Genomic DNA, 22,209 nt, shown 5'->3' with positions numbered 1-22,209 from the left:
TGGGGATTATGATGCTTTCAACTGGTGATAATTCACTAAATCATGGGTCATTTTTCTGAAGCAAGGAACGGGACGCACGAGTTCTTCTTGAATGGCCCGATGAAACTTAATCTCATTGCACATGAGCATAAAAAATGCTTTTAGTGGTTTTTAAATGTTGTCTAAGACACGCCTGACCTCCACGACCTCTAAGAAATATGAACATTACTGACACGGCCAATCATGAGGTTACGCTGGTGGGTTTGTTGACCAGAATGTTTCCAAATCCAATTCTTTGTTTTCATCTTTGAATAAAAGTATGAAATACAGTTGGGCTTAGCTAACACCAAAAGGCAATAACAGCATGTCCAATACTAATAGATTTTGTCAAAACACTGTCTGACAGTGCATTTTTTTCCACTGAGAGCCAGCTGTTGTAAAATGAATCAAATAGTTTCTCACAACATGTTGAAATTTTTGCATAAAACATTGTTGAAAGTCAGGCAACAAAGTGACACCGAGGAAAAGAGAAGGGGAGAGAAAGGAGTGCCACCGGAGCGATAGAAAGGGTATGTGTATGCCCCCTAACTGAGATGAAACACCTATGAGGTCAAAGGTCATCCCACCCAGAGTCCAGGAAGTGAGAGCCCGCAGCCTCAGTTCCTGGGAGAGGTCAAGCACTCAAATGGGTGTGTTTTCTCCACCAGTTAACAATTGGTTATATAAATGGACAGGCTGTCTTTGGTGCAGTCCATTCAGCCGGACTCGGTGACTACCTGAAAGGAAACACTTGTAGTCTGAGTGGTGGTTTCAGACAGACATGCACGCTGGAGAGCAGCTGGTGTCATGATATATTTTAGGAGAGAAGAAGTGATTTGTTTTTTGACACCCATACGACTGATGCAGGCTGTTCCGCTCATTAAATACACACCTGGGCAGACACGCATACGTGTGCAAACACAACTATCCTATCACAAAGTGCATCCCGTGGGGCAAATAAAACAGAAGGAGCAATGATTGCAAAGACAGGTGCACCACCTTCATCATCTTAAACTGGTTAGCAACAGATGGTTCAATGCACTTTAACAAAAACAATGACACCTACAGTCTCTGCACACTTGGATAAAATCCTTTCTTAGATCAAAACGAAATCTGTGAAAGAAAAATTGTTAAAAGCTACCTCACGAGTTTTGTAACTGGCTATCTGAATCATTCCTGCAGGGAAAAAAAAAACCTGCTTACTAAGAAGTGCTGAGTTCAAGTGTGTTGCTTAGTTGCACTGGGGGCAGAAACTCCTGCACTTCCCAGCAGGCTGCAGTTTAAAACATGTGGCCTACATTTCTGCTCTGCTCCCAGATGCATCGCAACCCTTAACGAGGATTCTGCTGAACTGTTTCTATCTCCAGTGTTTGTTTCCCCAGTTTTGAGCCACACAGACCACAGTATATTGTCTCTGAGCTAAATTATTTAACATGAACAGAGAAATATGTATTCCATTTTCCATGATGTGCCATAAAACCCAGAGTTCAAAAACCACACTTGGGATGACAGATTAGGGGGGAGGAAGAAAATGACACCGCTAAGGAGAACACACGCTGTGTCGAGCACCTAAATCCATAACAGAAAAGGAAAAATGCACTTCCTGCGCTTTATATGCACACACAAGCCACACACACAAATCAGCACACATTCTACAAGGTTGGCACTCTCCCATCCCACTGTCTCATTTCCCTAACACAGCGCTTTGCCAACATCCACCTCCCCCCTCCCCTAAAGACTGACCCTCTCCTGCTGGGCCCTACAGGGCAGCACACTGGGCAAGGATCTGTTCAAGTGCCGTTAAACAGAGAGCTACGAGTCTGTCTTAATAGCTCCATTCATACATTCTTGTCCTTTAAGTGGCTCCAAGTCTGAGAGTCTGCAGAGGTTTCCACTCAGCTGAGCATCTGAGAGCCAGCCTGTGCATTTGAAAAGATGTATAGAGGGTTTAATGCTGCGGCTGAGTAGCCTGCAGAAAAACTCATGGCAGAGCTGCCTGTAGAGAATTAACATTGAACCTCAGGGATCTGTGCACAGACCCCAGTCAGTCTGAACTGTGTTTTTCTGAAAAGCCACATTGGCACCAACCCCATTTGCTCCATTAGACTGATTTCCTCCACAGCTTTGAGGCCACCCAGTCGTTCCTTGTATCATCTCATACATATACACTATTTCCTTTGTATGGTGCCATGCTTTTCTACTGAGAAGTAGTAAGACCACCAACCTTTCATTATCATGTCAACTGTAAACGTTTGATTAACTGACCTTTAGTCAGTGTTCATTTACTTAGTAATGACAAATTAATTTCAAATGAACATTTTAAGAGTCGCTGGACAACATGTTTGATGACCAATGGAAAAGTGTGCAGAAAGTAACACCCATCTTTTTGAACTCTCTTACTATTTGTCTTTCAGCAGTCTCAACATATACATCATCGACAGTCATTTCCAGGAAAATTCAAGCCAATGGTATCTTTATATGTCCGACTTAGGCCTTGATTATACTTTCTGCACTTGTGAGTCTGCTGGGGTCTTCTTGGGTCCAAATGATATAAATTTCATCATCACACGGTGCGCAAAATGGTCAGTGGACCGCCACATGCCTGCCAATTTTTGGGGGGATGTGTGGCCACAGACTCGTCCACTGAGGCTTTACATTTCATTGCAGCAGCTACGTATGCACCCCAGGCAGAGGACTTTCAGTGGACGTCAAAGAAAACGTAAAAAGAATTGCTACTGCGGTGTCTCCAGTTTTCCATGTCTGTTTCTGTCATAGAGTCTAATAAAAACTTAAGGCCTCAGCCACAAAGGTGTAGAGACAGGTACCTTCGCAGGAAGACAAGCAGACAGAAACCTCTGCTTGCTGGAAAAAAAATTCCCTGAACGGTCGGCAAGAGGTTGCTGTAGGTTGCTGGGAAGTGATTGGTAAGGTCCCAGTCCTACAGACAATGACTCCATGGCAACCACAGAGTGCAAGGTAAAACTGTGCTGGGGCGGGATCATTGATTAGTGTCTAATCTGCGTGGCTGAAGCCAGTGAAACAGACAAAATTTACAGCCGAGCACAGAGAATCATTTACCCATTTAAGAGGTTCATATTTTCATCTGGACTTTGTGGAGTGCAAAGTAGAGCTGAAATGTAATTCAGTGTAACTAAATATATTGATCCATGCCGGCTGCATATGAATGTTAACAAATTAGCGATCAGTAAAGTGTTTTTGTACGTGTATTTTAAAAAGAGAGAGAAGCAATAAAAGTTCTCAGCATTCGATGCTGTGATTGGTCAGTTATGTGGAGGTGAGAAGTCAGGCTCTTATTAAATTGTCATGTGAAATATATATTCAGAGTTTCTAAAGTTGCAGCTCAAACTGCTAATAACTACACAGTGCATAAAAAGCACGTATAATTTACAGTTCACAAAAATGCAGAGTGAGTGCAGTTCAGCACTAAAATACGGGTTTCCCACAACTGTGACAGCTGCACACCACAGAGCTTTCATCACCAACCCCAACTGATATATGTGTTTGCATGTCTGTGTTTTGGGGGTTTTGTGGCTGTATTTAGGTAACTGATAGTGCACGTTTTTGTATTTTCTGCTGAATGATGGATGCAGTGAGATAATCAGCTGCCCAAGACAATCTGCAGATGTCCAGAGTTCTATAAGAAGTAGTAGCAGCCCACAGCCACCACTACCACCTCCACCCGCAGCCCATTTTCAACCCCTCTTACCTCTCCTCTGTGCCCCACATAGATGAAGGCACACATGGGCTGGAAGGCGCCAGTGCCACAAGCCAGGAGGTGCGTACGATTGTAGGGCTGCAGCAGGCGAACAAAGTTGGCACACTCTGTCTGCAAAGCACACAAACACAAAGTCAGGTTAAAAATCTGTATCTCAAAGATGTTAACAAACTGCAGACAAGCTGAGGGTACCGAAGAGAAACCAACAAGCTTATTGATACCAAATGTAGTCCTGAGCCCTGAGAAAGATGAAATGTGATAGCCTCCATCCAGGAGTGGTATCTGGTGATTTTTGGATGTCCGCCAAAGCGATGATAAAGAAGGAGATTCATCATATTCAGGTCAAAGGAACTCATGAAACCCAAGAAAAACCTGGGAGCCAGTGTTAAACTGTGGTAGATAATTCTGGGGGTGTTGTATAAAACGTTTGTGGTTATGTAGAGGATAAGATGAAGAGTTCAGCAATAAATCTAAATTCAACTTTTGACAACAGCAACAAGAAAGAGAAGAGGAAAAAAATGTAGAAGCAAAGAAAGATCACATCGGAAAGGAAGGCTAGAAGCTGCTCCTGCTTTATCAGGCACTCGGTAACAGAAGGAAATTCAGAAGAAATTCAAGTGGACACATGTTAAAGGTCCTAAAAACAGAGATTTGTGACACATGACAGGAACAATAGATGTAGTGGCTAAGGAAATGAGTATTAAGACCTTTTTATGATACACAGAGCTGCAGAGGAAGCAGAGGGCATGACTACTTCCTCTTTCCTTTGTGTAACAAAAGCAGCAGACAAAACGGGTGTCAGCCTGAGGAAAGAAAGGACCGGGCAGCGATCACTCGCAGGTCAAAGTCATCTGCACAATCAGTGCCTAGAGTGTGTGTGTGTGTCTGCATGAGCGTGCTTGACTGAGAATTGGATACTAGAGTGTTGGTGATGGTTTTCGTGTGTTGCGTGTCTATCTGCATGTGCCATCTTGATCTCCACATGCGTGCATTTGCTAGTCTTTGTGTTTTTACAAGTGCATGTGTCGAGTAAATCTGCCATGCTGTGCGTTTGGCCCCTGTCCCTCTCGATGCTGCAGTCAGACATTTAACCGCCTCTGATCGTTTCCTCGAGTGCTTCGTTGCAGACGTGATGTAAACCATGTCACTGCACTAAGAGAAACAGTTTACATCATTATATTACTCTTCTCCACTGGATAATTTCTGTGTTTCAAACAAAACCAGGCAAGTGAAAAACAGAAAACGCATTTATATTAAAAATGTTTTCAGCAAATCTAAATGTACTACTGGTTTTTCGATGTACAAGCGTCTAGATTTCAAACATTCTGTTTCCAGTGAGGATGATGGGATATCATTGAGCCAGCTTGGCATGGCTTTTAAAGGTTTTCGGACACCGCGTCCCCTCAGTTATTTATCCTAAATTAGTGTTGTTTTATTTGCTTATAATTTATCTCCAGCCTGTTGGAATCATCTTCTAAAGGGATAAAATTAAGATGTAAATTTAATTTTGTGGTTGTAAGAAGACAAACAGCACAGCCCACGAAACCTATTGGAAATGAGTAGAAACCTTCCCCTCCTCTGTTTCTGTTCTTGTACTCGGGGAGTCATCTGAAGATCTGTGTGGCCCTGAGAAAAGAGCAAAGTGAAATGTTGAAAAGAGGAAATATGTCTCTCCCACTCTGGGACGTTTGGTTTCACAGTTCTGTGTGGGCTTACTGGGATTAAGTGGCAATAAAGGGAGTTGTATTTAACAGAAAACGAAGATGTTTGATTACTAAATCTGGCTTTGTCTCACTGGGAGATCTCGGGGAGCAGTCGTAACAATGGCCAGGGCTGAAATTTACCACATAAAAAGTCATGGTTAGGGCAAGATGGTGAAAACAAAAGCATGTAATGTGCTTGTATTAACCTTTAATTATCAAGAGAAGGTTGCCGCCCTCCAAAATGTGTTCCCAGCAACAGTGCTTCCACGCTTAAAAATCTGAAATTACCCACAGAAACCACATTTGCGTAACCTGGTATTTGAAAAGAAGAATGTAGAGCATTTTAAACAGTGACCTTTTAATCTTTTGCTCTGAGACAAAAGTATCATTAACATAAGCAAATAAGATCCCAGCCAAATCTCTGGCAGATCTTTGCAATTTGCAGCATTAAACCTCTTTTCCCACTGAATACGGTTATTAATTTGGATCATACAGGAGTAAAGCAGTGTACTTTCATTAATAGTACGAGATTTCAAAGTGACAGTTAAACATTTGCAGGGTGCTACTGGACAGAGAAACCTTTGTGTTTTTTTCTTAGTTTCATTTGACATCTACCTTCCTACTTGTAGTGTGCACAATAAACTATATTTAACATATTTTACTATATTTAACATATTTTTCAGTCAATTTGAAGTAAAAAAAAAAAACACAAGTTGAAGAAACAAAGAAAGGTGAATGGAGACCAACTATGTTTAAACTAACTAAAAGATAGAATTGCAATCAGAAGTGTATATCTCCTGGGCTTATTGTGGTATGTACTTTGCTATTATGTTTAATCCTGGAAGGTCAGTTCTGCACTGTGTGGTCGTCCAGGGTTATTTTTTTGCCAGTAATACCTCATTTTGGAAGAGGGGATCACATTTGAGGAGGACTGCTTGGAAGTTTGAGGCACCAGTGAGATGCTGATTGGAGAAATTTAATTTTGCGGTCACTGGTCCATTAATTACCCGTGTCCTTGGAACACAAAGCTACAGCTAACATGCAGCAAACCACAGTGAAAGCTCAAGCAGCAGCCAAATATGTTTGAGGATGACTGACCCGAGTAGGGAGAGGCAGGTTTGGACATGGGGAGCAGTTTCCAGTATAAACAGCCGATGTTCAACAGAAAGAAATCTGTTATTCTGTAATACTAACAGGAAGTGAGGACCAACACATTTGCACACACGCACACACGCACACAAATATACGCATGTATAACGCTACAGTGAACAGGACCTCCTACATAAATACAGACACACACAAACACTGTGCAGGCAGTTCAAAGCTGGTCTCAGTTGCTGTTTGATCCTCAAAGAAACGACTTTTCTCGATTGAGCACTGAAAGCACTCAGTCAAGACACGAAACTCCTGTGTGGAGACCTTTGTGGCTTCTGGGAGAACTTAAAAGTCATTCTGAGCAGTCACAGACATTTGCTGCATCTTATTGACATTCATATTAACACAAACAGTAAAACGCAATCGAGAGGAGCTTTTGCAGAAGCCCCAATCTGGAGGCCAAAGCTTGGGAGTCTGAGCGCATTATTTATCATACATTATTTTATTTTTTTTAAACTGAATGTTTTGTGCTTGGAATCTTGACATAATCAGGTCTTTCTACAAGAAATGTTGGAATACTGACACTATCAGGGCTGTCATTAAAGAAAAAAGCAGAGCTGTGAGTGCACAATTGATTTTTGGAGCCTACATAAAGAATTCATGCTTCAAATATGCACGCACAGATGTCAACATTGCAATCCTAACACCTGTGTTCTTGATCTCAGTGATTTAAGCCCTAGAAAGCTTTGTTTGTGCACCATAGGAACAACACTGTGACAATTCCTGGCAGCAATGAATTGATTTGATCATCAACCCAGCGGCAAGTGGAGGAAAATTTAAAACAAGACACTACATGTTTAGCAGAAGCTGCTGTCCGCCTCCCTTCCCTTCTGCCTGGTATTTATTTGTGTGAGCTGTGATTAATGGTGGTGAAGGCCATGAGGTTGTGATTCTGGGAGGAAACACTATCAGTAAAAACATGTTTTAGGTGGTAAGCACGTGTCAGTAGAACAGTGTGGAGACAGACTTTCATTAAGGAGATAAGAAAAACACATTTATTTATTTCCACCGAGTTTCAGTGTCATGATGTCAGGATGTGGATGCTGGAGATATTGATTCTACTGCAATGTGCTGAGAAGAAAAACTGCATTTCATTGCTTTTTTACTTTGTGTAACAAGGATTATTCCAAAGATTAAAATACATTCTCCATAAACTATGAACTGTATTTTTAACCTGATTTTCCTCAGTGTGATTGGACCTTTCTCCCTAAATCACCAAACACCCACACACTAAAGTCCAAAGACCTTTCACCTTTCAACCTTTATCGCTTTCTGACAATAACCATATAAGTTGTAACACATGCGCCTGTGTGTGTGTGTGTGTTCAGTGTGTACGTCTTTTGCTTTGTAGATTATATAGGACACAGCAGTAATCCATCTCATTTGACACCAAAAAAAGCCCAGAAACACACAGTAAAGGAGATATGTGAAGGAATGCATAAAGGTGGCGGTGCAGTTTAACAAAAACTGTCAAATATCTCAATTTATTTCCCGTGTAAGGAAACACACAATCAATACGACCCCTTTGGTACCAGTAAGGTAAAGTTTCACACAGCTGGTTTTCAGACCTGTGTAATAATGGATCGTGACATCACTTCTCCACTATAGAGAGTACAGTAGCGCACACACATCCAGCACCGTATGAGCGGCCTGTTGAGGAAACACCTAATAAAGGTGATATAAGACACCCATGACACACCTGCCACTTCAAACACAGAGACTATACATACTTACAGACACACACATAATATCTAACCACTTCCAGATGGAGGGGCTGTCAAACTCCTTGCCATAAGCACAAAAGGGTACAAAAATTGCTGTGCTTTTATAACTCTTACACTATGCATTCATTTTGTGTGTGTGTGTGTGTGTGTGTCTGTATGTGTGTTAACCAACAGTACCATTTGCTTCGCCAACTGGAACCAAGTGCAGCGATGTCTCATTAAATTAACCACACTCTAATAAATTTGCCCGTTTCTTCCTACAGTCCTTTCTTTCCTACTTCCTTACATCCTTCCTTCCAAAAAAAAGCACTGAGTTGACCTGAAGTTGCTTAGAACTGTTCACATGATGACATTTGCATAATAAGCTTTCTTGCTTGAAATAATCTTTTGTTTATTTCAATCAAATTCAATTTGATATATTGCTGTTAATTTCCTCTGTCATCATTTTTCTTTTGTATTTAAAGATGATTGTTAGCAGCTCATGTGTCCTGCTGCCAGTCAGATTTTTAAATCCAATAAACTTTGCCAGGATCAGCTCCGACACCAGTTTATGACTTCTATCATTGTAACTTATGAGTTCCTTCCTTTCAATTTGAAAAAGGAGTTCATCGCTCTCTAAAAAATCAAATGTTTAGTTGAGCAGAAACACGGAGAGACAGACAACCGTTCACACTCACAGTCACAATGTGGAAAATCTAAAATCACCAGCTAACCTAACCCTTTGGACTGCATGTCTGTGTACTGTCGAGATCCCATTTTTCTATGTTAAAATTTATTGTCTCTTCGTATTAAAGATGTGTTACATTCAGTCACATATTTCATGTTTATATTTATACAATAATGCTTTAGTTTAGGATCATTTTCAAAATAAATAGATTTCATAATGGATGTTTTCCTAATGTTAATAACATACTGATATGTTTTCATTTTTAAACCCAATACGAGTGCTACATTTCCTTCACTCTAGGTTGTTGACTATAAACACATATATTTGGATGAGAAATGTCCTTCCAGCTTTGGGCTTCTGTGTCACTGCCCAGATAGTAAATCACTGTTTTTTTCCCTCCTCCCTCTCCTCCTACCTCTCTATATTCCTACTTCCCCAGCATCCTTCACTGAAGTCTTTATTAAGAGCTCTAATGAACAACAAAAATCTTTTCCCTCAACTTCCCTCTGATGTAGACTTCAATACAGAGAAACTTGTTTGGCTCCTAACTCATTAAAAGGCTTACTTTAAGTAGTTTACTGTACTTTTTTTAAGGCAAAGTATGACTTGCCTTAAGGCAGGAAACTGCAGTGTCAGCACAACACAACATGGCACCAAACTGTCAAGCTATCCCATTTACTGCACGCTTAGTATCCCTAGAGGAACACTCTGCTCCTCCCATCATAACACACCATTTGAGGACTGCTGTTAATGAAAAGCATTGTAAATATTTTGCATCCTAGTTTTCAAACCTAATAAAATCTTGTTTTAAACTAAACAAAATGTAAACCCAACTGAACTCTGAATGCAGGATTTGAGTCGTGAGCCTTCAGAATTGCCTAAAGGCAAACTTGGGACGATGTTGCCTCGGAGAGAGCCATCTCTCTGTCATAGTGGAGGCAGTTTATTGAGTAAAGAGTTTCTGAGCACCATGAGCCAACTCAGGCACATTTATGGAGAGGTTCTGATGAGATTTTTGGCAGCAATGCACAGTCAGAGTCCAAGTTTCTGGAAACAAGGATAAACTCTAAAGGTGGACATCAAAACTTTATAGGGAATAACCAGCAGCTTGGAAGACGTGCACAGGTCAGGTAATCCCTGAAGAATGGAAACGTGAGAGGAATTAAAGGGAAGGTGAGGCAGGACTGGGCATGAAAGTGTCAAGGACATGAATGCTCTAAACTCTAGCTCTTTGGCTATGTTTGAACCACGCTGATGGACGTAGCCAAACTGACAACACCCATTTAAAGCCAGCGAGCCAACAGACGCCCCGAAGTGTCCATTTGAAGAAAGAAGTGGAAACAAAGGAGACGGGAAAACACTGGACGTAGTTGTGCCTGTTAAAGCGTTCAGTTTGACATAAATGAGTTTATGTACCATATTGTGATGAAAATTAAAATACCCATGTTAAAACAAGCAGATATTAACAATATTAAAGTGCTACCTGTGGGTCCTTCCCTGTCTGAATGCAGTCTTCTCTGTTGCCAGGTAACGGAGGCCAGAAGATCTATGAGAAAACGGGGACACAGAAAAATTAGTTTGATGATTAATGACCTCATAACTATCAAATACTGTAATGCAAAGAACCGCCTTACTCAGCCATACTGCCAAATTTAATTTTTTCTCGGAGCGACTTTGGTGGGATAGAACAGAAATATCAGTCTTTGAGTCGTTAAATCTAAATTATCTTCCTCAAAAATACAACTTTTGTAACAGTTAGAAGGAAATTGAGGAGAACAGCTCATCCACAAATGATGAAACAAGGCTTTCCAGTGGGCAGCCAAAGATGTTAGGCGTTAACTTTTGGCTTGTAAAGCTGAAACCCTGTGTGGGACAAGACAAAAATGTACTTTCCACTCCAACACCAGAAGCCAGAGCCACACACTGAATCATAACTATCACAAGAAATAAACTAAAAACATCAAAAACTGAGCTATATAAAGTTTTTCTTTTAAGCCATGCAGATGATTTGGTTTGGATTTTCCCCAAGTTTTTGATATGACAGTGAAAGAAGGTCCTTTTGAGGCCCTCACAGTAAAACAAATGCATTTATAATGATCAACAGCAATGTCTTAGTGACGATGCGAGGCCAAAGGCTTGTGGAAAGAAATGCTTCTGATGAATGATGTAATGCTCTGTGTGTCATTGTCCCTCTCCTCTACTTCCACAGTGCTGAAGAATCTTTAGACCACAATGTAAGTCTTTTGGTTGAAATTTTCCTTTCGCTTGGTCCGAAGAGCAAATCTCGCATGTACTGTACATAGGCTACACTAACATACTACACAGATGTCTGAAATATTTCAAGACTTTCTTTTTCTGTGCCAAAACAGGAAATTAGATTTCTGGCTATAGATAAGCAGGAAGAAAAGTGTTCAGCCACCTTAAGAGTGTCGTTTCAACACCATCTGGAGCTATAATAAAACACAAGTTCTCACAGCATAGATTAGGAAACTCCCGGAGTCTTCCTCTTAGTCTGCAAATTGGATAATCAGATGAGGTGAATCTCAGATAAGCATGAGGTAAAATTTGGACTTTAAACAATGGGGCTAGTTTTCACACTGCCACTGAAGAGAAAAGCCCAAGTCGGTTTCAGCTGAGCTTCAGTGACGTGTGTAAAGTCATAGTGTTTGTGTGTACTACCACGAGTTTCTCTGAGACAATAAGTCTTTGTCTGATCTAACAGGAAACTGCCTTAGAGGGACGATAGCAACCAGAGGGGAAAACAAATGGTCCTGACTTGCTTCACCATGTCTGATTGCGCTCGGTGCGTGGATGAACAGCATGTGCACATGCACCGAGTGCCACTGTGAAAGTCACTGTTATCAAAGAGCATTATGTTGATGTATGTTTATCATAATGAAAAACTAAATTGATGCACATTTTTTAGCACTGGGATCCATAAAGAAAGCGTTTTGGTCTCCTAGATGAAGGTTTAGCGCTTTGTAAACTAGCTGTCCATCCCAACTACCTCCTGGCGCTGTTCTGAAATAGTGTGCTTCATTTAGTTTAAACAAATCCAGCCAGTGTGTACACTGCAGCTGAACATAGATGGAAACTGTTTAGTTGAGCAGAAACATGACTTCTCACCACAGCCATGTGAGTGGTGACACGCTTCATCCAATTCTTTTCCAGCTTCCTAATCAAAAATGTATTGGAGACAAATCTTAGCATAAAATGGACACTATTACTGATTAATTTGTCATTTACAACTCCACAAGCTGGCTTGCAATGGTAGAAATCAACTGGAAACAATGTATTCTGTGGATCAGGCTAAACCTTGGCTCGATTATGGTCTGTTTCAAAACTTTTCAATATATACACAGTCAAGAGGGTCTTAAAGTGCTCCTTAATTTTGAGACCATAAATGCCAGATGTATGTATTTTATTGTTTTATTCATCAAACACAAGACTTTTTATGTGCTGTATGTTGCTTTTTTTGCATTTATGCACAAAATAATCTCTGCATAGTAACACAGAGCCAAGGCAAGATGTAAATGGAAACTTGATTTAAATACTAAACGAAAACATTACGAGTCTGTTAAAACTAGCTCAGTATTTAAATCTTCTCTCTAAGAAGATTTAAATACTGATTTAAATGTCAACACAACCACCACTTTTATCAACACATCACGTTTTATGCTGTGCTTTTTTCGGGCCAAAGAGATCACCCTTACGCTAAATAAGCTGGGCTAGATGCCATCTCCAGAATCTCCAAGGAAGCACACAATATACACTCTAGTGTGTAACCAAAAACTCTGCAAAGTAAACCAGTTGTCTAAACTTGCTGAAAAACAATGTTTTTGACAGCCAGCCACATTTTCAAGCCAGAAAAGCAAGAGTGAAGATTTCATATACATTTTTCAAAGACGGGATATCAAATACCAATCAAACGTGTTTATCTTTTCGCATGGAGCAAGTGGAATATTTATTCGATCACATGAAACATTTAGATGTACTAAATCATTATTTGTTTTAGTTTTCCCTTGGTAATTATCATTAAGGAAATTTTTCCACTTTCCCGATGTGATTCAGACCGTAGTGGAGCCAGTTCTGGGCTGACACATGCAACATGGACCGAGTTAATGCCATCTGATTTTTATTCGACTAAAGCCTTGAGTTTAGAATTAAATCACCCTGCATTACTGCACTGCTGGTCAGATTTATAGAGGGCACCAACCTGGGATTATATAACAAATATATACTGTAGACTTTTATGGGCAAAGATTAAGTTGAAAAGCTACAATATGAAGTACTATGAAAAAGTCTTCCTTGTAATTTCTTTAGGTAGTCTTCATGAATAGTTTCAAAGCTCTTCTTTGGATGTTTCTGCTTTTTGTTCTGTTCTTTGTCAAGATGATCCCACACTGCTTCAACAATGTTGAGGTCTGGGCTCTGGGGAGGCCAATAACTGGTAGTGTTCCACTGTGTGTTTTTCTATCCAGGTATGCTTTTACTGCATTGGCAATGTGTTCCCAAATGGTTTTGCATGGTGGATCAAACTCTGATGCCACTTTTCTGTTTTCATATTTCCATCAGTTTTGATAAGATCTCCAAAATCACCGGCTGAAATGGAGCTCCAAACCATGCCAGAGCCTTCAGTATGTTTTACAGATGGTTATAGACACTTACTGTTGTACCTCTCTCCTGACCTCCGACTGAGGACAACTCGAGCGAAAACGTTCAAATTTGGATTCATCGCTCTATAAGACCTGTTGGCACTGATTTTCACTCCACTTGTTGTGTAATTTGGCATACCTCAGCCTTTTCTCCCAGTTTCCCTTCCTTAAGAATGGCTTCTTGACAGCCACCCTTCCACTGAGACCATGTCTGATGAGGCTTAAGTAAACAGTAGATGGACCACCAGATGGGCGAGACATAGCTCCCATATTCTGTTTCAGGTCCTTGGAGGTATTTTTTTTCCTTTTTGTTAAGGACGTGACTTTCATACCGTTCATCTGCTGTAGATCTTTTTTGGGCCTGCAACTTCTTCTTTGGTCCTCCACTTGTCCAGGATTCTTTAGATTTAAGAAAATACTCTACACTGTGCTGAAAAACGGCAAGTTTCAGCTAATAGCTCTCTGTGAATCTCGTTGTTGGAGCAGTTGACTGAGTTCTTATCACATTTTAGTAAAATTTGTAAGATCATTATTCAGACCAAACTTTTAATTGTAACTTTGGATTTTTTCACCATATTTGGGAAGATCTTTGCACACTCATGCATGCTGAGGGAAACATTTGGCAGGTTAAATGAGAAAGGGGTGCATATTAAACGAACTAGCTAAACTAAGAAGGATGTGATTTTACAGCATGATGTAAAATCATGTTGTAAAAAGGGATAAGCTGCGGGACATGCTGTGCTTCTCAAGTTAGGCATACTTTCTCTCAGCGATGCTCCCTCATGTGAGGAGAAACTAAAGTTGAAGTTAAACAAAATTTCTTTCTTCGAGTGCTGGTTTATGGACGATTTGGCAGATGTCTTTAATCTTGTAAAAATTTCTTTTACTGAACTCACAATGGCTGACTCCTTTAGATACATGGTTGTTAAACCTCACACCGCTCACAGCGCACTTTGTCGGCAAACACCGTGTGTGATCACGAGCCAAGACAGAGAGCTGTGAGAGAATGCGAGAGAGGGATGGAAAATTAAGAGGTAGATACGGTGAGCGACATCTGGCTTCCTGCGTACTTTAATTCCCCATTCACCCATTCACTTTATGTCATCAGTCTCTCTGACCCATGTACACGCACCGCTGTTCTTAGCTAAGTGCTGTAGCACACCTGGGACTTTGGTTTAAAACAGTTATTTTTGTTCACTATGTACTAGAAACCAGTTTAATGGAACACAGAGTACACTGGGCATCCTACTGGAAAATTAAATATTGATGCAAATTTGCAGTACATTTTTGCTCTAAAGTAACACAGTTAGATGGAATTATATCCTGTTTGAACCTAAACTCACTCATTTCCCCGATGACAAATTCTTCTAATAAAAACTCTCTGAAACCTTATAGGATGCAGCTGAAAGGTATAATAACTCTGCAAGTTCACAAACCATAGAAAACCCCATATGGATTTACTGTTCCAGAGCATAAATACTAATAAAACCTAGATTACACTCTAGTATGAAATGCAGTTTTTTTCAATAATCTTTAACATATTCAGTCTTTTTGACTTAAACTAATCAATGATTGTTCTTAACTTAATCTAGACTGTGTATTAGATACTTTCTTTTAATATAAAAGAGAGAAATTTTCAAATTTTAATTATGATAAAGGCAATAGAACATCTCTTCTTTCTATCTTGGTCAGACTCTCAGCCTGTGATAAACCTGCAGGGAGGTGCAGCACTCTGCTCCTCATCTGGATCCTGGTTTGTAATTTACCTTTCAAGTCTCTCTGCAGTTACAGTGTTTAACAAACCTTAATGACAAACCGGTGCTGAAATTAAAAGCAAAGCAGACAGAAATACAATGTTTGATTTATGGGTAGCTGCATTATTACAGGTGTTCCTTTACTGGGAAGGGTAGAAATGAAGTGTAGTTTAGAGGTAACCTGTTTATAACACAAGAAGTGCAAAAAGTAATGTAAAAGTAAAAAAAAAAAAACAGAGAAAACCCCAACAGTCATATGAATCCCTATAAGCAAGCACTTTGGCAAGAGTGGGAAGAAAGAACCCCCTTTTAACAGGAAGAACCCTCCAGTGGAACCAGGCTCATGGAGTTGTGGGTGATGGGAGGAAGACTTTTCAGTTTGATGCAATACCAGTAATATTAAATGAAATGGCTGTTGCCATATTTGTAGCTGATTTGTAACAGAACACTTAAACAGGTGTTCTACAAAGAAGGAATTCTGATAAAATGTTAAATCCTGCATCTGTCTCTTCAAGTCATAAATCATCTCTCTACAGGGTGAAACCACTTGAAGCACAGTGTCCACAACCTAAATCAAAATAAAACGACAAATGTAGACTGTGCAGTAAAAAAAACTTTTACTGTTCATCAATCATCGAAGCAGAGCTCTGCATACTCAGGAAAAATCTATAAAACACATCATTTTTACCTCTTTCGATTCACTGCTAACAGGTCCCAGCGTGAGAGAGTACAGGACGTCTTTCCCGCCCAGGAATAAACGGTCACGGTATTCATCCAGGAAGACGGCGGTAACAGAGAGGTGGCCATGGTGACCGCTGAAGACGGATGACCTGTTGGTGGACAGCAGGTCTGCAAAGAGAGCAAGGCATTAGTGACAACAGAAAACATGGAGGAGTGCAGAATAAAAAACAGAATAAAGGCCGTAATATTTTTGGGTGTGCTATTGTCACAGCCCTGCTATTGTGCATTCTGAAAGAATGCACTTTTTGCATTACATTTGCTGTATTTTGTATGGGATTCAAAACTTTAGTGTCAATTCATTTCACTGAAATCAAATTACTTCACTGAAATAAAATCTTGATGTAACCTCGCCATTTTTTGTAATTGCATGTGTGTCAAACATTCTTGTAGTTAAAACACGGCACTAAAACAATAAGAGGAAATGTTAAATATTAACATGATGCAGTACTGCAGAAATTCATGATGCTAAAAGTAAAAGTACCAGGGTAACGAATATGGAGTGATCTGGCAGCAGCTTCAAAGAGGTTCTTGCAATAACTCTGCAGGCTAGGTGCAGACTGAGGTGAACTCGAGTTCAGCTAGACACAGGGTGTCTTCTCTTTACACACACACACACTGCATATTGATGCACGTATACACCACAGAAACCAAACATAAAACCCAACTGCCTGGAAGTCTCTGACAACTTTGACATTTTCTACTCTCTCACCCAAACACGTCTTATTTTTTCCCAGTTTTTCTTTCTGTTTCTGTTCATCTTTATCGCCTGCCACCTTACTTTCTTTCTGTCTAGGTATCAAAATGAGGAGAGAAATGTGTGTGTGGGTATGTGTGTGTGTGTGAACACGTCGCTGGTATGTCAGACTCTCAGCGGAGGAGTCAGCTCGGGCTGAATCGACTTTTCGTTTGTCTCTCATCACTCATCTGTCACGTCGGTTATTTCTCTCCTCATTTTCACTCAGCACAATACACACTGACTAGCATGCATGAACACAGAGAGTGAGAGGGGGAGCCCGAGTCACTCGCCACTCAGCGTGAGTACTGACTGAGTGAAGCAGGAGGGTCCTATGTACCCGTGATACCTTGTCCATCACTGGGGCCATGTACACACAATGGAGCTGTTTTTATTCAATTCAATTCAATTCAATTCAATTTTATTTATATAGCGCCAAATCACAACAAAAGTCGCCTCAAGGCGCTTTATATTGTACAGTAGATAGCACAATAATAAATACAGAGAAAAACCCAACAATCATATGACCCCCTATGAGCAAGCACTTTGGCGACAGTGGGAAGGAAAAACTCCCTTTTAACAGGAAGAAACCTCCGGCAGAACCAGGCTCAGGGAGGGGCGGCCATCTGCTGCGACCGGTTGGGGTGAAAGAAGGAAAACAGGATGAAAGACATGCTGTGGAAGAGAGACAGAGATTAATAACAGATATGATTCGATGCAGAGAGGTCTATTAGCACATAGTGAGTGAGAAAGGTGACTGGAAGGGAAAAACTCAATGCATCATGGGAATCCCCGGCAGCCTACGTCTATTGCAGCATAACTAAGGGAGGATTCAGGGTCACCTGGTCCAGCCCTAACTATATGCTTTAGCAAAAAGGAAAGTTTTAAGCCTAATCTTGAAAGTAGAGATAGTGTCTGTCTCCCGAATCCAAACTGGAAGTTGGTTCCACAGAAGAGGGGCCTGAAAACTGAAGGCTCTGCCTCCCATTCTACTTTTAAATACTCTAGGAACAACAAGTAGGCCTGCAGTGCAAGAGCGAAGTGCTCTAATAGGGTGATATGGTACTACAAGGTCATTAAGATAAGATGGGGCCTGATTATTTAAGACCTTGTATGTGAGGAGCAGGATTTTGAATTCAATTCTGGATTTAACAGGAAGCCAATGAAGGGAAGCCAAAACAGGAGAAATATGCTCTCTCTTTCTAGTCCCTGTCAGTACTCTTGCTGCAGCATTTTGGATTAGCTGAAGGCTTTTCAGCGAGTTTTTAGGACATCCTGATAATAGTGAATTACAGTAGTCCAGCCTGGAAGTAATAAATGCATGAACTAGTTTTTCAGCATCACTCTGAGACAGGATATTTCTAATTTTAGAGATGTTGCGCAAATGGAAGAAAGCAGTCTTACATATTTGTTTAATATGTGCGTTGAAGGACATGTCCTGGTCAAAAATGACTCCAAGGTTTCTCACAGTGTTACTGGAGGCCAAGGTAATGCCATCCAGAGTAAGAATCTGCTTAGATACCATATTTCTAAGATTTTCAGGGCCGAGTACAATAACCTCAGTTTTATCTGAATTAAGAAGCAGAAAGTTAGCGGCCATCCAGGTCTTTATGTCTTTAAGACATTCCTGCAGTTTAACTAATTGGTGTGTGTTACCTGGCTTCATGGATAGATAGAGCTGCGTGTCATCTGCATAGCAGTGAAAATTTATGCTATGTCTTCTAATGATGTTGCCTAGGGGAAGCATGTATAATGTAAATAGAATTGGTCCTAGCACTGAACCCTGTGGAACACCATAATTGACCTTAGTGTCTGAAGAGGACTCTCCATTTACATGTACAAATTGGAGTCTATTAGATAGATATGATACAAACCACTGCAGTGCAGTACCTGTAATACCTACAGCATGTTCTAATCGCTCTAATAGGATATTATGGTCAACAGTATCGAATGCAGCACTGAGGTCTAGCAGGACAAGCACAGAGATGAGTCCACTGTCAGAGGCCATAAGAAGATCATTTGTAACCTTCACTAAAGCTGTTTCTGTGCTGTGCTGAGCTCTGAAACCTGACTGAAACGCTTCAAATAAGCCATTCCTCTGCAGATGATCAGTTAGCTGTTTGACAACTACTCTTTCAAGGATTTTTGATATGAAAGGAAGGTTGGAGATTGGCCTATAATTAGCTAAGACAGCTGGGTCTAGAGATGGCTTTTTGAGTAAAGGTTTAACTACAGCCACCTTGAAGGCCTGTGGTACATAGCCGATTATTAGAGATAGGTTGATCATATTTAAGATTGAAGCATTAATTAATGGCAGGACTTCTTTGAGCAGTTTTGTAGGAATGGGGTCTAAAAGACACGTTGATGGTTTGGAGGAATTAATTATTGAAGTTAACTCAGAAAGATCAATTGGAGAAAAAGAATCTAACTTAACATTGATGGTACTAAGAGTAGCTGTAGATGATATTACATCTGTGGGATGATTATTGGTAATTTTTTCTCTAATGATAAAAATTTTATTTGTGAAGAAGTTCATGAAGTCATTACTAGTTAACGTTAAAGGGATTGTTGGCTCAGTAGAGCTCTGACTTTTTGTCAGCCTGGCTACAGTGCTGAAGAGAAACCTGGGGTTGTTCTTATTTTCTTCAATCAGTGACGAATAGTAAGATGTTCTGGCTTTGCGGAGGGCTTTCTTATAAAGCAGCAAACTATTTCTCCAGGCTAAATGATGATCCTCTAAATTTGTGACACGCCATTTCCTCTCCAGCTTACGAGTTATCTGCTTTAGGCTACGTGTTTGAGAATTATACCACGGAGTCAGGGACTTTGGATTTGAGGCCTTAGTTTTCACAGGAGCTACAGTATCCAGAGTCGTACGTAGTGAGGAGGTAAAATTATTAACAAGATAATCGACCTCTGTTGGAGTAGCGTTCAGATAGCTGCTCTGCTCTATGTTGGTACAGGGCATTGAAGATGATAACAGTGGGTGGATTATATTCTTAAACTTAGTTACAGCACTTTCAGAAAGACATCTACTTTGATAAAGTCTACTCTCCACTGCTGTGTAATCAATTATTGTAAATGTAAATGTTATCAGGAAATGATCAGACAGCAGAGGGTTTTCAGGAAACACTGTTAAATGTTCAGTTTCTATGCCATATGTTAAAACAAGATCTAGAGTGTGATTAAAGTGGTGGGTGGGTTCTTTTACATTTTGAGAGAAGCCAATTGAGTCTAATAACAGATTAAATGCCATGTTGAGGCTGTCATTTTTAGCATCTACATGGATGTTAAAATCACCCACAATAATTATTTTATCTGAGCTGAGCACTAAATCAGATAAAAAGTCTGAGAAATCAGAGAGAAACTCTGTGTAAGGCCCAGGTGGACGATAGATGATAACAAGTAAGACTGGTTTCTGAGTTTTACAGCTGGGGTGGACGAGGTTAAGCATCAGGCTTTCAAATGAATTAAAAGTCTGTCTTGGTCTTTCGTTAATTAATAGGCTGGTGTGAAAAATTGCTGCCACACCGCCCCCTCGGCCTGTGCTTCGAGATTTCTGGTAGTTAGAATGACTCGGGGGTGTTGATTCATTTAAACTAACATACTCATCCGGCTGCAACCAGGTTTCTGTAAGGCAGAGTAAATCGATTTGTTGATCAATTATTAAGTCATGTACTAACAGAGACTTGGAGGAGAGAGACCTAATATTTAATAATCCACATTTCACTGTTTTACTCTTTGGTTCAGATGTGGATACTGTATTGTTCTTTCTTTGTGATTTTTTATGTTTAAGTTGTTTATTGCTGGTTTTTGGTTTGTTTTTTGTCTTTTTGGGAGCTGACACAGTCTCAATGGAGATGGGTTTTTGGGGGGGTAGCAGGAGGAGAGAAGCTGCAGAGAGGCGTGTAAGACTGCAACTCTGCTTCCTGGTCCCAGGTTTATAAGAAATCGGCATTTTTCACATACATAAGCATGAACAGTTTTCAGCAGTGCTGCAAGTATGCTTTACTTTCTCAGGTATTATTTCATCACTTATCCATCATTTATTTGTTTTAGCTCACACTCACACATAAACGCCTTCCAAAGAGGTTTCCACTGATATTGACATTCATTTCATCCTGTGTCTTTGCTGCAGCCAAACTTGGGTGAAACACTGTCCTCCTCTGTGGCCTCCTTACATTTAAACATCTATGCATGTTTAAATGTGACTGCAAAGAGGGAGGAAACAGTTTTGCAGGAAGATTAATGAGAAAATTCCCAAGCAATAGCAATATAAGGTAGGGAGAGAAGAAGTTAGACAAAGTTAGAGAAAGAAAGAAATAACTGGTAAGAGAAGGAATGCAGACATTGAAGAGTTCAGCAACGTGTAAGAGTCTGAAAATGATTAGAAGGCAGACAGACAAAGAGAGCAGCACGACTGATTGATTTCTTGAAACTGGCAGGGCTGAAAAAAATATGTTGGAGAGACAGAAGGAAAGATAACCAACAGTAGCTGAAGCTCAGCAGTCTCTTCCACCCGCTGCAACTTTTACATCTGCTGCACAGAGATCCTCTGCACTGTTGCTTTGCTTATTTTCACAAACCAAGCATTTCCAGGGACAGCTTCAACTTAGAGATGACAGCTTCAACTTAGAGATGAAGCTGTTAGGCTTCTTAACAAGCATAACCCCAGAGCCACGTGGCTGCTGCACTTGAACTGAACTTTATAATTAAAGAATTTATGTAAGGCTTTATGTTATAAAATGTTATATTTTCTAATCAGGGGCAGAATTAATTTATAGCCTAGCTGCTGACAACATTAATGTCTCTTATAGACAGAGAATAGCATTTATCAGTCTTGTGTTGTCTCAAAAGTCTGACATGTTTTGCATCATTAACTCCAAACTCTTCTTTTTTCTTCTTTCTCAATATGAAGTGTGTGCAGTTCTGAGCCATTTGCTTTCCACAGCACAATTGGATTCATTCTGTTTCCACCTACATGCACACAAACCCACTCAGGCTGGAAGCAGCCTTTCTCTCTCCCGTTGTTTCTCATAAATTGCTCGATTGTATACACAAATCTTCCTCAAACCAAAGCAAAAATGCAGCGACATAAATACCAGAGCGCACATACACAGAGACACCAGCAAGCACACCCAAACAGAGAGGAAAGGTGAGCTGACAGCTTCCATCTGTAGCTTGTTATCACTCTAGCAGCTCATCACCTCAGTGTGGAAATCACGCCAGTGTCTCACCTCTCACCAACCTCTCCCCCCTCTCTCGTCCCTGCTCTCTATCCAGCTTCACCTCTCTTCTATCTGTTTAACCTCTTCTGAGTCTC

At 40.4% G+C, this 22,209-nt stretch overlaps 1 protein-coding gene across 2 annotated transcripts in view; it reads right to left on the bottom strand.

Moving 5' to 3' along the window:
- sema3bl (sema domain, immunoglobulin domain (Ig), short basic domain, secreted, (semaphorin) 3bl) overlaps positions 1 to 22,209 on the bottom strand; it is a 62,779-nt gene that overhangs the window by 25,642 nt on the left and 14,928 nt on the right. For both annotated transcript variants that reach the window (XM_005478340.4, XM_005478339.4), the window contains exons 2-4: positions 16,101 to 16,261; positions 10,487 to 10,549; positions 3,746 to 3,865 (exon numbers count right to left, since the gene is read on the bottom strand). In XM_005478340.4, the coding sequence (XP_005478397.1) occupies positions 3,746 to 3,865; positions 10,487 to 10,549; positions 16,101 to 16,261 (344 nt within the window). The remainder of the gene's footprint in view (positions 1 to 3,745; positions 3,866 to 10,486; positions 10,550 to 16,100; positions 16,262 to 22,209) is intronic.

Source organism: Oreochromis niloticus, linkage group LG20 (genome assembly GCF_001858045.2).
Source record: "Oreochromis niloticus isolate F11D_XX linkage group LG20, O_niloticus_UMD_NMBU, whole genome shotgun sequence".
NCBI lineage: Eukaryota > Metazoa > Chordata > Actinopteri > Cichliformes > Cichlidae > Oreochromis > Oreochromis niloticus.
This window is presented reverse-complemented; position numbering and strand designations above follow the sequence as displayed.